The 14,281-nt window shown below is 53.9% G+C and overlaps 1 protein-coding gene across 1 annotated transcript in view; it reads right to left on the reverse strand.

The window, feature by feature from the left end:
* The window catches only part of PREX1 (phosphatidylinositol-3,4,5-trisphosphate-dependent Rac exchange factor 1), a 175,117-nt gene that overhangs the window by 104,016 nt on the left and 56,820 nt on the right, over positions 1–14,281 (reverse strand). The window contains exon 2 of the mRNA XM_012654692.1: positions 346–417. Coding sequence (XP_012510146.1) covers positions 346–417 — 72 coding nt within the window. The remainder of the gene's footprint in view (positions 1–345; positions 418–14,281) is intronic.

The raw sequence follows: 14,281 nt of genomic DNA on the forward strand, positions 1-14,281 counted from the left end.
GGTGGTGGGGGTGCCAGGCTCCCAGGGGCACTTGGGAAGGGATTTTCCACTGGCTCCATGCCAGGGCCTGGCACGAGGAGGCTGGAAGACAGGGTGGCCACCCTGAGTGAGGAGAGGAAACGGGAGCTGGAGAACGGGCCCGGGGCAGATTCCTCCTGACCCCCTCCACGCGCAGCCTGCTCACAGCACGGAGAGCCCCCAGGGGTTGCAGGGAGCAAGCTGGGGTGGGGCAGAGCCAGCAGGAGACGCGCCTCCCCCCTGCGCACCCTCTGAGCGTGGCCCGGGAAGAGCAAGGCACAAAGCAGCAGGGACGATCCCGAAAGGGGCCGGCCCAAGCGTCCACACCTTGACATTGTCCTCCGTGAGGCCCTTCTCCACGGAGTCCGCCACGTTCTGCCGGATGCGATGCAGGAATGCCTGCAGGAGAGAAGCAGAGAGGTGAGTGTGCAGCCTCTGACACGTCCGAGGACAGCCCCACGGAAGGGCCACAAGTTCAAATGCCACCTAGGACCTGGGAGGTGCCACGGTCCAGAAACGTGCAGGGAACGAGGGAAAACCTGCTCTGCTCACATGTCAAACACACTGGAACACCCCTCGCTCCCCCTCAGCCGCCAGATGCTTCCGAGCATCCACCGCGCCAGGCCCTGCGCTGGGCCCCGAAGAGACAGGACAACGACTCGGAGCCCCCGCGCCCGAGGAACCTGCCGCCCAAAAAGATAAAGTCGCACCTGCTTCATCTCCCGGGGTGCCTCTCAGACTGCAGTTCATTTCCCCTCTAAAAATTCTTTTTCTACAATTTAACTTCTGAACAATAACACACGAATATGGCTCAAAAGTCAAAAATACAAAATGTCAAAAACCCAAAAGTCTCTCTCCTTACCCCCACTCCCCACGGGAACCACAGCTACTATTCTCCCGAGTATCCTTCCAGAGAATCTATGCAAACACAAACACGCGCAAATGTGTACACACATACATACACGTCTATTCCTATGTTTTCCCTTTTTTATACACCAAAAAAATAGCTACATACACAGGATGCCCTGCACCTGCTTTTTCCACGTAATAAAGCTCAGAGATCTTTCCAGATCACTCCGTGGGGAGCATCCTCGTTCCTTCTGACAGATGCCCAGGATCCTGCTGTACGAACGCACCACGGTCCTTCTCGCCGCTCTCTCCGGGGCCCCGGAACAAACCATCTCTCTCCTCTGTGAGACGCGGCAGAGGACAAGGAAAGGGCACAGTGCCGGGGCTGTGGCGCCCCCAGCGCGCACCCAGCTGAGCGGGGCCAGGTGGAGAGGGGCCCAGTATCGCCTGAGGGTCTGATTTTCTTTTTTTTTTTGAGTGAAGCCAGAAATTAGGATTTTTAAAGCAGTCTCCCGGTTTGTAAGCATTGGTGAAAGAGCCTCCATTATTACGAGGACCTGGTTTTAGGGGTTGAGCACGGAAGTGGGGGAGACCAGCGTGGAGGGGAGCAGGGGGCCGACGGGAGACGGGGGCCTGCCCTGGAGTGGTGTGGGTGGGACAGAGAAGGAAGGGGAGCTGCCGGGGGCTGAGGTGACAGGATGGATGTGGGGAAGGGGAGAGACATCAGTCAGCACCTGAGGGACACTGAGGCCAGCCGCCCACAGCTGCCTGGTTTGCCCCAATTCCAGGACGTGGCGCCTAACCCCAGGTTAACCTGGCAACCGCCACGTGGAGACCCCCAGGAAAGGAATCCACGGTCCTGTCACAGCCGCAGGGCCACGGTGAGCCGTGGGCCTGTCAGTCAGCGGCCCTGCCAAGACTGATTATAGCGTGAGGCGTCCGGAGCAGGGCCCGGGGGCAGGTTAATTAAGAGCGTGTCTCATCCAGCCACGCTTGTCTGGGGAGATCTCCAAGTGAAAGCCTAGAGATGGCGGAGACAGCCGAGCTGTGCTAGGGTCGGGGAAGCAGGGGCAGGTGGGCAGAGAGGAGGCTGGCCCTCCGTGGACGGCTGTCGGATCCTTTCCCGTCACTGGAGAGGTAGCCCCGACTCCACAATGGCATCCCACATAGCAGGTCCCAGAGAGGGAAGCTGGGGACACAGAGGAAGGCAGCTTTGTCTCTGTCCACACAGAGTGCAGGGCAACCCCAGCCCGTCTCAGGGCTTTGAATCCCATCTTTTTGGTGACGACCCCCATGTTTATACCCCCAGCCTGGACCCCTCCTGAAATCCAGACTTCTCTCCACCTGCATGTCCGAGGCACACCTCAAACCTCACCTGCCCAACAACTAAGTCCCGATCTTTCCTCCAAACCCGCGGCACCTGAGCTCCTGCCCGCCTCATTAACAGAGTCTCTGCCTCGCAGGGGCTCCGGACAAAGCCCCAGTCATCCTGGACCACTCCTCTTCCCCCACACTCCATTTCCGGTCCGCCAGCTTCACCTGAACCATACAACCACTTCTCCCCACCTGGGGCCACCTGCCAGTCCAAACGGCCATCCTCCTGCCTAGACTATCACTGTCGCCTCCTCCTGGTCCCCCTCGCCCTCCCAAAAGTCTATTCTCCACACACAGCCGAGGGATGCTTTTAAATATGTACATCAGATCCTGTCAATCCATGGCCTTAAGCTCTCTCTCTATAGCTTCCCACTGCACTTAAAATCCAAATCTTCCCCAGCCCATAAGGCCCCCACGGCCTTGTCCTTGTTAACCTCTCCGATCTCACCTCCCAGCGCTCCATCCCCCCGGCACCTCAATAATCTTCAGCCACATCCTTATTCTAGATTCCATCTACCTGCCAAACACACTCCTGCCTCAGGACTTTTGCACATGCTGCCCCTGCAGGATGGTCTCCCCCATCCTGCCCTGGGCAGGCTCCTTCTCATCTGTCAGGCCTTAGCTCAAATGTCACCTCCTCCAAGAGGTGCTCCTTGCCTTCATGCACTTTCTACCTTCCCATCTTGCATTATAAGCCCATTTGCCAGGTGAGAAAACTGAGCTTAAGCAATCTACACCAGCTCCTAAGGGAAAGGCCAAGATAAGGGAGCAGGGCTGGGATGATACCTTAACCCCTGGATCCAACAACAGAGGTCAGGTTTAAACTCGTAAATCTTCTCCTTCCTGCTGTGACCTCAGGAAAGTGTACTATCCTCTCTGAGTCTCAGTTTATTCTCCCCAAATACGGGGATCATAGTAATACTGTGCCTGCCTTTCGGAATCTAATAGGATAAAGTGAGTGGAAGCTCCACGAAAGGAGGGACCTTGCCTGTCTTGTTCACAGCTGTACAGGGCCAAAAGTAGTGCCTGGCACAGAGGAGGTGCCCTAAAATCAAAGGAAGGTATGGAATGTGCCCAGCACAGTGTCTGACACATGGCAGAAGCTTCGACTCAGGCCCCTGGGAAGTTTGCTGATCTTGCTTTTGGAAGGACAATGGGTGCATGGGACAGGGACAGGCGTTCCTAGAGGACGTTTTAACAGGGCCTGGGATATGATGGGAAGTTGGGTCCCCAGCCTTCCCAGACTGGAGGGAGATGAAAGCAGCCTCGCCCAGCACAGCCAGGGAGGGCAGGAAGCCAGGAGTGCTCGGCTGGCCTAGATCGGGGCTTCCTGTCCTGGTTTCTTCACACGAGCTGGGCCACAGCTATTGTGATGCAACAATGGGAGGCTCGGGGCCACCCACGGAGGAACTGCAAACAAGCCAGCCGTGACAGGCACCATGGGCAGCTTGTGACCCGGAAAGAATGGGCAGGCAGGGGCTCTGGGCCCGGCCCTCGTGCTGCCCAAGGCACGACCGGCATTTCCAGGCAGCACCGATGTCCTCTGCGCTGGCAGGGCTGGTTAAAGGGACCCTCCAGGGCGACTCTTTGTCCAAGGCTTGACAGCTTTGAAACGCTCAGGTCAAAAGCAGCTCTCATCTTGGAAACCTCCTTTAGACACAAGACCGTTCTCAGGATTTCCAGGACTGCCTGGGAAACTCCTTCCAGACTAAGAATCTTTGTCTGTGCCTGGACCACTTGTCCCCGCATCTGCCCAAACCTGCTCTTCTTGCTAGGAGGATGATGATGACATACATCAAGGATACAGAAAAGGACAGCGAAAAATATAACAAACACCCACAAACTCATCACTACCCAGCTTTGGCAAATCTTAACATTAAGTCGAATTTGCTTGAAACCATTTGCAAAAAGAAATTCATCAAGTGTGGGGCTGGTGCAGACTGGTGAGGGGCCTAAGGGGGGTTCTTGGAGGGTGCTGAAAACATTGTACATCTTCATCCCAGCCATGGCTACTCAGGCCATGCATAGGCAAAGCCCCGTAAGTACGCACTAAGATTAGTTCGGTTATCCCATTACCATGCAGATATCAAACCTCAAGGTAGGAAAAGGCAGGGAGGATCACTACAGAGAGAGGTGAGCCACCTGGGCACCTTCCCTCCCTGCAAGCAACCCACCTCCCTGGATGTGGGGCTCCTTATTCCCTCACATGCCTCTGCCCGCTGGCCACGCTCCTGCATCTACAAGCAACAGAGAACACTGTTTTGCCTGTTCACAACATTTCTGTAAGTGGCGTGCTTTCAGCAACTTGATTTTCTCACTCGACATTACATCTCCCCCATTTATCCGTGTTGATAACGTACACTGGGCAGGACCTGCCATCCAGACCCCACCCTTACCCAGAACCACCCCCAGCGGCCAGCACCTGCACCTGCGTCTCTCGGCCTGAGGACTCGCTCTCACGGGCAGGGAGGCTGGATGTGCTGAGGAAGTTAAGGCCACCTGGGAGCAGCCTCCGCGAGGACCAGCAGGGGCTGGCATGCAAATACAGACGAGGAAACTGAGGCACGCGAGGAATGCTATTTCCCCAGGTATCCTGGTGGGATCAAGCTCCGTTGGCCCATGTGGTCACCTGCTTGAAGACACACCTTTCTTGGTGGCCGCCTTCTCTTCCCTGCCTCCCTCCCCCACTCTCCTATTGGCGCTTTCTGGGGTGACCTCCCAAGAAAACCACTTGCCCTTGAATCAGTCTCAGGATGTGGTTCTTGGGGAACCCACACCAAGACAGACCTCAAGTTGTTCATTTCCTTGCTCAGTAGTTAAAATTATAGCACAAAGTAACAATTATCACGCTGCAGACATTTAAGTTGTTTCAATGTCCTAACTGCAAACAATGCCACAATGAACAGGTCCACTGGGGCTCAGGCCTTAGTTCTTCCAGGCGTACACCTGTGTCCACGGGGTACAAGTGTGCAACTCTCCTAGGTGACACGCAGCTTTCCAGGAGCTCAGGTGTTCAAGTTCCTCCAAGTGTGTGTACACCAAGGTCTTCTGGGGCATAAGAGAAGGAATTCCCCCTGCATACCTAGGTCTTCTGGGGCTCCAGTGTGAAGTTCCTCTAGGTGTGCAAATAAGGACATGTTCAAGTTGACTAGTTAATGCCAAATGCCTCTCCAACGTGATCGTTCCAACCTACGCTCTAGTCAGCAGTGGGTGAGAGCACCCACTGCCCCACACCCCAGAACAAGACACGTGCTCTCCCCCGTTCATGCAACGAACATTCGCTGACACCTGCAAAGTCCCATCATAAGTTCATTCCAATCCCCGCCATCGGCTTTCAGGGGAGGTATTTTGGTCCCATTCTGTAGATGAGAAAAACTGAGTTTCAAAGATTGAGTAACCTCTGGGACATCTGTTAGAGAGACAGAAACCAGACAGAGCAGAACTTGATCCCAGGACTGTCTGACTCCTGCTTGCTGCTGGGAGGAGTGGACCTCAGAAAGGCTGCTCACTGGGCTCCTGGCCCAAGTGTGTCCATGATGCCCAGAGCTCTGGGCTGAGCAGGAAGGCATGATTGATTAGTGATGTCTGCCACAGACGTGGGAGGGAGAGAGGCAGTAGGATTGAGTTTGCCATCTCCAGCGGGCTCCTCTTCGACCAAGGAACCCAGAGTGTGAGGCAGTGGTCAAACAGCAAGTTGGTGACAAAACACAGATTAGAACCAGGTCTCCTGATGTCAGGCCAGGCTTGCCTCTGCCCCACCTTGCCTGAGCCCAGTAATTCTCAACCTGAGGGTGATTTTCCCCCTAGAAGACTTTTGGCAATGTCTGGAGGCATTTTTCGTTGTCAAAACTGAGAAGAGCATCTTGTGCGCAGAGGCCAAGGATGCTGCTAAACATTCTCCAATGCACAAGACAGTCCCACAAAGACGTATCCGGCCCAAACGTCAACAGTGCCAAGGTTGAGAAACCGTCGCCTTAGAAGAGACTCTTGTTAAAACCTAGGAAAAATCCAACCCCGTCCACGGCCAAAAGACCCCGTCTGATGGGCTCTTCCCCCAGCACTCGCTCAGCTCCAGCTGCGCTGGTCTCCTTTGTTTCTTGAGCGCACCAAACCTGTCCCCGCCCCACCCCCAGGCCTTTGCCCTTACTCTTCTCCCGCAGGACATTCAACCGGCAGGGGCAGACCCCTCTTCACACGGCCTCCCCTTGAACCCACATAAAGGAGGATCTCTCCGCCCTCACAGCCGCCTGAACGCTGGTGCCCTCGCAGAAGTCAGCACTATGGCTGTGCTCTTATCAGTTAAGGACGCGCAGGTCTGGCGGTTCCGCACCGTCTCTCCCACTAAAGCATCAGCTCCCTCGGGACAGAAGACAGTTTCATTCGTGGCTGTCTACTCAGCGCCTGGAAAAGCGCCTGGCACATAACAGGTGCTCACGAGAGTCTGTGGAGGAAGAGTGAGAGCGAGGCAGGGAGCCCAGAACAGGCTCCCGGAATAAGCTGGTACAGAGCTGGGAGAAGCTACTAGAATAATAACACATTTTTATTCATTATTATTATCATACCTACCACCTTTGGGGCTCATGCTGTGCAGGTGCTGCTCTGAGTGTTTTAATTCCCAAACCGTCATCACTGTGCCCACTCTACAGAGGCGGGAACTGAGCCCCAGCACGGTGAAGAGTTTACCTAAAGCCACGCCAGGCAGTAAGTGCTGGAGCTGAGCCTTGAACCCAGGCAGTCCGTCCTGGAAAAGAGTCCCCAGCCCACATCAGCAGTGAGGCACTGTGGACAACGAACCCGCATCAGCCTTCAAAACAGGCAGCAGCTGCCCTTAGGAGTGTCTGCAGGGAGCTGCCATCTGTCTGGAACCTGTGGCCACAGCCTTGGGAGGATAAATGGCTCCCTAGAGATAAAAAGCACAGAAAGAGGCCTTGAAGTCACTCCCTGAGACTGACACTGGCAACCTGATCCGGGGGGAGGTGGGGGGAGCCCCAAGCTGCCCCCAAGGACACCCCCACCCACCCCCAGCCTTGGCTGGGCTGACCTCACCAGACATATGGAGAAACCTGAGAGGCCAGGGGACGGGCTGGGAGTGAAAGGGGGGTGGGGAGTGGGGCATCCCCAGACCATTGAAAGGACAAAGAAAAGGGGGTGACCTGAGGACCCCAACCCCAGTGTGGTCTGAATGGCCAGGGGTCCAAAGCAAAGCATCGTGGAATGGCAAGGGCCTTGGAATCCAAGTAACAATAATAAAATAGCCCTGAGCAGCCCCACATAGCCCAGAATTTGGGGAGCCCCTAAGTGCCAATGACCCCTTCAAATGCCCAAGTCCTATGCTCCATCAATTCAAGTTCCAGGCACTTATCCTACAGAAAAAAATAAATCTCTCACATGGCATGAAAATTTAACTTCAGCGTTTATAATTCCATCACGAGGGGTTTTCTTAAATAAATTACCATTTTGACAAAGGACTATCACACTAAAAATGGTTTGCACAGGTCCATTTGATAGCGTGGAGGAAGGCTGCTGATGTACCCTTAACTAAGAAAAAAATCAAGTCATAGAAGAATACCTAACGTATAATCTCATTTTTGCTTAAATAAATTATCTCTACATAAGCACAGAAAAAGAAGTATAGAAGGAAATACCCTGAACTATGTAGGCATGTGGCCAAGATTACTAGCTGTCCCCCAATATCTGTTCTCTCCTTTTCCTTTAGAAATAGAACTCCAGATTTGAGAATAAAGATTGTATTTCCCAGCTGCCCTTGCAGCCAGATGAGTGACTGGCCATGTGACTAGGTTCAGGCTAGTAGGGTATAAGTGGATATATTATATACAAGATCTTGTATATAAGGAAGTATCCTTGGGGTGGGTGGAGAAATGAGCAGCGATTCTCTTTCTGCTATTCCTCCTTCCTACTAATTGGATCACAAATGCGATGCCTGGAGCTCAAGCAGCTGTCTTGAACCATGAGGTAGAAGCCATGTGTTGAGGAAGACAACAGTAGCTTATGTCTCTAATGGCAGTGGAGCCAACATATCTGCCCTGGGTTGGCTACGACTACCTAAGAAAGAAATAAACTTCCATCTCATTTAAAGCATTGTTATTTGGGTTTTATCACAAGCTACTGAACCTGATCCTAACTGACAGAGTGGAATTATAACAGATTTCAATTTTCTTATTTCTTCATTTCTTTTCCTTTTTCCATCATTGCTACAATGCACATGCTACTTTTCAATCAAAAGTCACTTTTTAAACATAAATGTATGTTTTGTATTTTTTTTGGAGGGGATGAGGTATTAAATGTACCCGGCTCTCTCCTGCCCACCCCAATCATCACTACACCTCAGCAACGAGGGGCTCATTCCGCCGCCTCCTCTAGTGTGTGTCCCTGCACAGAGAAGGCAGCGCCCGCCGGCGGGCACCAGAACAAGGACCAGGCGAATAGGAGATGAGGTTTTCCTTCTGCAGCGGAGCCCCTGCACTGACCACCCTCCTCCCCTGTGTTGACTCTGGCAGCCGGATGGCCCCCCGTGACTGGCCTGGTGCCTCCACAGCCTGGGGTCCCCACCCAGAGTCCCCACCACCCCAGGCCGAGATTAAAAGCCTCCCTACTCTGTTCTCACCACGCACCCACCCCCATCAGGCCTGTGCCAGGGGCCAGAGGCAGAGAGTCGTTGGCTCAGAACCAACATGGACTTTCCCAAAAGGCCCGAATTTCAGATCTGCAAAACCATCTCCAGAGAAGGTTGCACATTCGGTCACAGGCAGATGCCGGGAGGGGTGAGGAGTGAGAGAAGATGACGTTCCTTTTACAACTCCGAACTTAATCCTTTACCTGGCACAGCGCATTGTGAAATATACATATGTATATATAATTCACGTTGTTATATAGTAAACAGCGCAAATATATTACATTGTATCGTTACATTGTATCGTACCTCTACCGGGCTAATGTCTTCCTGTAAGCACAAGAAATAGCCTATGATGGAGACTCCATCCTGTTCCATGAACACACCAGGCACCATCCACCTCGGGGCCTTTGTGCATGCTGTTCCCTTCGCCTGGAAGACTCTCCCTCCAGGTATCTGCAGGGCCCCTCCCTCATTTCATTCCCACCTAGAATCGAATGTCACTTCTGAGAGGCCTTCCCCACCACACTATCTTATCCTTCCCCCTGCCCCTCCAGCACTGCAGTCTCCTTGCACAGAGCTGTTCCTTCGCTTGCTGTCCATCTGTCCTCTGCGATGCCAGCCCCAGGAGGGCAGTGGCTTATCTGCACAGCACCACCCTGCCTCCTCCCAGGCCTAGAACAGCGCCTGGCACACGCAGATGCTCGGTGACAACAGGTTCAGCAGGTGACTGACGATCCGCTTGTTTTTCCTTCCGAACAATGCCATGAGGTGTGCTGGGAGTTCCCCTTTTTTTTAGGGGCAAGAATGACCACAGTGTGCTCTGGAGTCAGACAGCCTGGCCTGTGCCCCTCACTTGCCTCATCTGTAGCATCTGTGCAATGGAGCCACCTTGCAAAGTGCTGGTGTGAGGATTAAACTCAACATTGCTCGTAAACAGGGCGTCGCCTCCAAGTTTCCTTCCACCCCACGGTGGGAGCCCCCCACCCATCAGGATCCAGCCAGGCTCACAGGAGATGCCAACAAGCCCTCGATAAATGACCACCGAAGGGGCAGGCACTTTCAATTCCACGCTGCCCCGAACCAGCTAAGAGTAGGCCCCTTGCCTGGGCATAGGAAGCACCACTCCTTGGACCTACAAAAGCATTAAAGGCCTTAAAAAAATATGTGCATTGCCTCCAAATACAAAAAGAAAACTGCGCTGTCAAAATTATTAATAATAAATCTTGATTTAGATGTCTACAAAGCACGAATATCAGCCAGCTCCGCTCGCAGCTCCGTATGCACAGAACGCAGGGCGCGCGGACCGTGGCCACATCCCAGTGGGTCTACCACGACAGGGGCCTGGGGCTGGTTCCCGGAGGCAGCAGACCCAAGGCCAGAATCCGACTGCAAGAAGTTTATCTGGGAGGTGGTCCCAGGAAATGTGGGCAGGGGAGAAGGGAAGTGGGGCAGGGAAGGGAAGGCAGCCCATAAAGGATACGAGATTCCAACATACGAGACCCCCCACAGAGCCAGCGCAGAATTCGCACCTCAGAGCCGCCCCCCAGGGAGCGAGGGAGCTGGGGAACCTACCCGCCAACCCTGCCGCTGCTTTGAGGGCCGTGGGGTGGGCGTTAACGCCTGGCACTCCCCATCTCCCCTGTAAGTCACAAAGCAGCTCTGCCGGCCGGACAAAGCCATCAGGCAGAGGAACACAGGTGCTGGCAGTGGAAAGTCTGGCTAGTGTGCCCTGGAACAGCCGGGGTGTGGAAGTGGAGCCCCCAAAAGAAAGAAGGTCTAGGGCTCCCCAAGCATAGGGAGTAACACACCGCGAGCAGCCGTGTCTGCTCCAAGGGACGGGCGAGGCTGGGCGGCGCCGAGGCCACGCAGGCCGGGCACTCACAGACGTTCTACTCACACGCTCCAGGATGGCCTCGCTGGTCGCTAAAACACCAAAATACGTCTGAGCTGATGGGAAAAATCCCTAAGGGTGCAGGGCTTGAGGCCAGAGGAGGCGGCTGAGGAACCACAGCAGGCCCTGGGCAGACACAGGGGCAGCTGCACACCAAGGCCACGTCTGCGGGAAACCCGCAAACGCTCCCCTGGGATGCCGGCCGCACCTTCCCCTCCCAGGACCCCACTCTCCTGGAGGTCTCCCCTGCTGTAGAACTCTCCCTTCCCAAAGGCTAGAAGGTACCATCTCTCTCAAGCAGTACAGGAGCGCGGCTAAGGTGCAGAGGTTCGAAACTGCCTCTGCCACCTACTGCTCTGTGACCTTCACAAGTGAAGTGACGTCTCTGTGCCTCAGCTGCAGCTCAGATGGGGATCCTAAAATTACTGACCTCACGGGCTATGGTGAGGCTAAAACGAAACACCGCAGGCAAAGCATTTACACAGCGGCTCAAACCCCAGCTCTGCCGCTTACACGTTGTATGACCCGGAACAGCTTTATTTACGGATCCTCCCTTTGCCTCAGTTTCCTCTTCTGTAAAATGGGGATAAATGAGTACACAGGATTACAATGAGGATGACAGCAGTTAGCACGCGTAATAAGAAGCACTCTGAATGGTGCCTGGCACCCAGTAAGTGCTCAAAGAGCGTTAGCGATTCCCGTCTCGAGTTTATAGTGTCTTCAGGGTGTCCAAGCCCTGGTGGAGACAGATAGAACCCACTTGGTTTCCTAAGAAAATCTCTCACATTGGATCAACCACATCTGAGGGCTTCTTCTATGCACCAAGCACACTCACATTTTCCCACATTATTTTGACTTAAATTGCTATTTGCTTTTTTCCATCCTGAAAACAGCTCTGTTCTAGACTGCCTGCTTCCAAGTCTGCCGAGGTGAGACGCGAGGGAAAGGCCTGACCAACGGTCGTGAGCCCCACATCCGCCCGCCATCGGTCGCACAGCCCTCCGCCCTGCCCCGTCTTCCCTGCTGCCAGCCACGTGACCTCAGCGAGTCGCCGCATTTCTCTGAGTCAATTTCCTCTTCCTAAAGACGGGGTGGCCGCTGAGGTTTAAGCGAGATGATGCAGGTGAACGCTCTGGAGCTACAAAGACTTCCCGGAAGAAGTGGCACAGGCCGGGCCAGAGAGGCGGGCTGGACGCCGGAAGGAGACTGGAAGCTGCCTGGGCCCGCAGGCCGGGGAAGAAAGCCCTCTCCACGCACTGGCCGTTCCCACAAGTGTTACCCAAGGCCTCGTGTGCGCCAGGCACCGACCGGGAGCGGGAGATGCGCGCGCAGCCAAGACCCTGCCACAGAAGGCTTTATCCATCCCTGTGTTCGTCCATTTATTCAACAAATGCTTATCGCACACCTACTGTGTGCCAAGTGCTACGCTAGGAGCCAACTGCACATCAGTGAATGGACGAATCACACCAAATTCCTGCCTTCACGAAGCAGTGGCAGAGACAGACTACAAATTGATTTTTAAATAAAATGGCCAGTAGGAGTGAGTGTTACAAAGGAAAATAAAGCAGGGTGAGGAAACAGGGAGGGACAGGATGGGGGACCGATTTCAAAGAGATGCTCAGGGAAAGCCTCTCTGAGAAGACGGCATGTGAGCAGACACAGGACCAAAGTGATGAAACAGCTTGGTGGGTGTCTAAAACGGCATCCAGACAGAAAGAGTAACGGGTGCAAAGGCCCTGAGGTACATTCACTCCTTCCAGGGCATCTCTATCTACAATGTCTGTCCCTGTTCCTGCTGTTTTCTTCACAGCACCTGTCACCATGGACATTACCAATGTTCATTTATCAGTCCACTGTCCTTCTAGTTCCCCCAAATGTCACCGCCAGGGGAGCAATGATGTTTGTCTGTCTAGGTCATGGCTGTGTCCTAGAGCCCAGGATTGGACCCAGCAATAGCAGACCCTTGATAAGTATGTGTTTAAGTAGATTAATCAATCAGTCATCTGAAGTAGACTACCCCCACCCCCCACCCAGCTTCTAGGTCCTGATAAAAGGTACCCAGTTCTCACCCAGTCCTACCCCAGCCCCCACCACAGAGGAAGCTGAAGCGAAAAACAAGTTGCAACAACCTGTTATGAAGAGGCCTGATGCAATGGTGGGGGGACAGGGGCCCACAGAGGGGAAGCCAACAGTCTTCCCCACCCCCACCAAAGGGGCGGGGCCCGGCCTGCAATCCTCCTAAATTCACTAACAACAGGCCATTCCTTCACCAAAAATTCACGCAATGCCTCCTCCGCGCTACGGAGCCATCTCATAGGTCTCGCGCTGATGACCCACAGGCATGTTCAGTCTGGCCTTCAGAGGGCTTTGAGAAAATTTGGGCCTCCGTTTGAATATCAGATTTCCCATTAAAATCCCAATTCCCAGCTTCTTTCGTAAAAACTGACACGTGGGTCTCAAGTGCCCACAGGGCTGCGGGTGGCTACAGCAGAGTGGCAGCTGCCACCTTTACCCAGGGCGAGTGCTCCTCCATTTTCCAGCCCCAACCCACTGCTGCACTCACCTTCTGCCTGGCCCTGCCGGCACCTGAGTGTGAGACCCCGTCCCAGACAAAGGCATGGCAAACACGGAGCCTGCCAATTCCTCCTCACCCTCGCCCATGGCAGACATCACTAATGGAGCACAGATCTTTTTCATGCTGAATCTCCTCCACAGAATGTAGCTCCCTTCGTTGTTGTCACCTACACCCATAACAGGGTCTGAAATCCTCCCTCTTCAAACCCCAGCCTCTCCCCACTACTTGGCTTTTTTTTTTTTTTGCCCCCCATGAAGAATGGGTTCAACAGAGTGGGATCATAGTGGGGATTTTCAGCCTTGGCACCTTGACGTTTGAGCAGATATTTCTTTGCTGTGAGGGCTGCCCTGTGTCTTGTAGGATGTTCAGCAGCTCCCCTGCCTTCCACCCACTGGATGCCAGGAGCAACCCTCCTCTTCAGCAGCTGTCACAACCGAAAACGTCTCCAGACATTGCCCAGTGCTCCCTGGGGGGAAACATCCCCCCTGGCTGAGAACCACTGCATTACAGCAAAGTTAAGAACGTGGACTCTAGAGCCAAGTACTTTGGGTTCAAATTCTGGCTCAGCCACATGCTGGCTGTGTGACCCTGGGCAGCCTCTCTGTGTCTATGAAATGGGGATATAAAAATGGCACCTGACTGCTCATGGCCACGGAGTTTCTTCTTGAGGTGATAACAATGTCCTTAAATTAAATGGTGGTGACAGTAGCAAAACTCTGTGCATACACTGAAAACCATTACATCGTACACTCGAAACGACTAAATGGTATGGTCAGATGTGAATTATATCCCATTAAGCTGTTACACCAAAAAAAGGAAAAAAAAAGGTACCTCTGTGTTGCGGGGGTATTGTGAGAATTTGACGGGTTGGGATGAGGAGCACCAGCGGGCCCTGTACGCACCTCGGCCCTGCCCACCGGCACCAGCCCGCGCCCGGCTG

This window comes from Propithecus coquereli, unplaced genomic scaffold (genome assembly GCF_000956105.1).
Source record: "Propithecus coquereli isolate 6110/MARCELLA unplaced genomic scaffold, Pcoq_1.0 Scaffold444, whole genome shotgun sequence".
Lineage (NCBI taxonomy): Eukaryota > Metazoa > Chordata > Mammalia > Primates > Indriidae > Propithecus > Propithecus coquereli.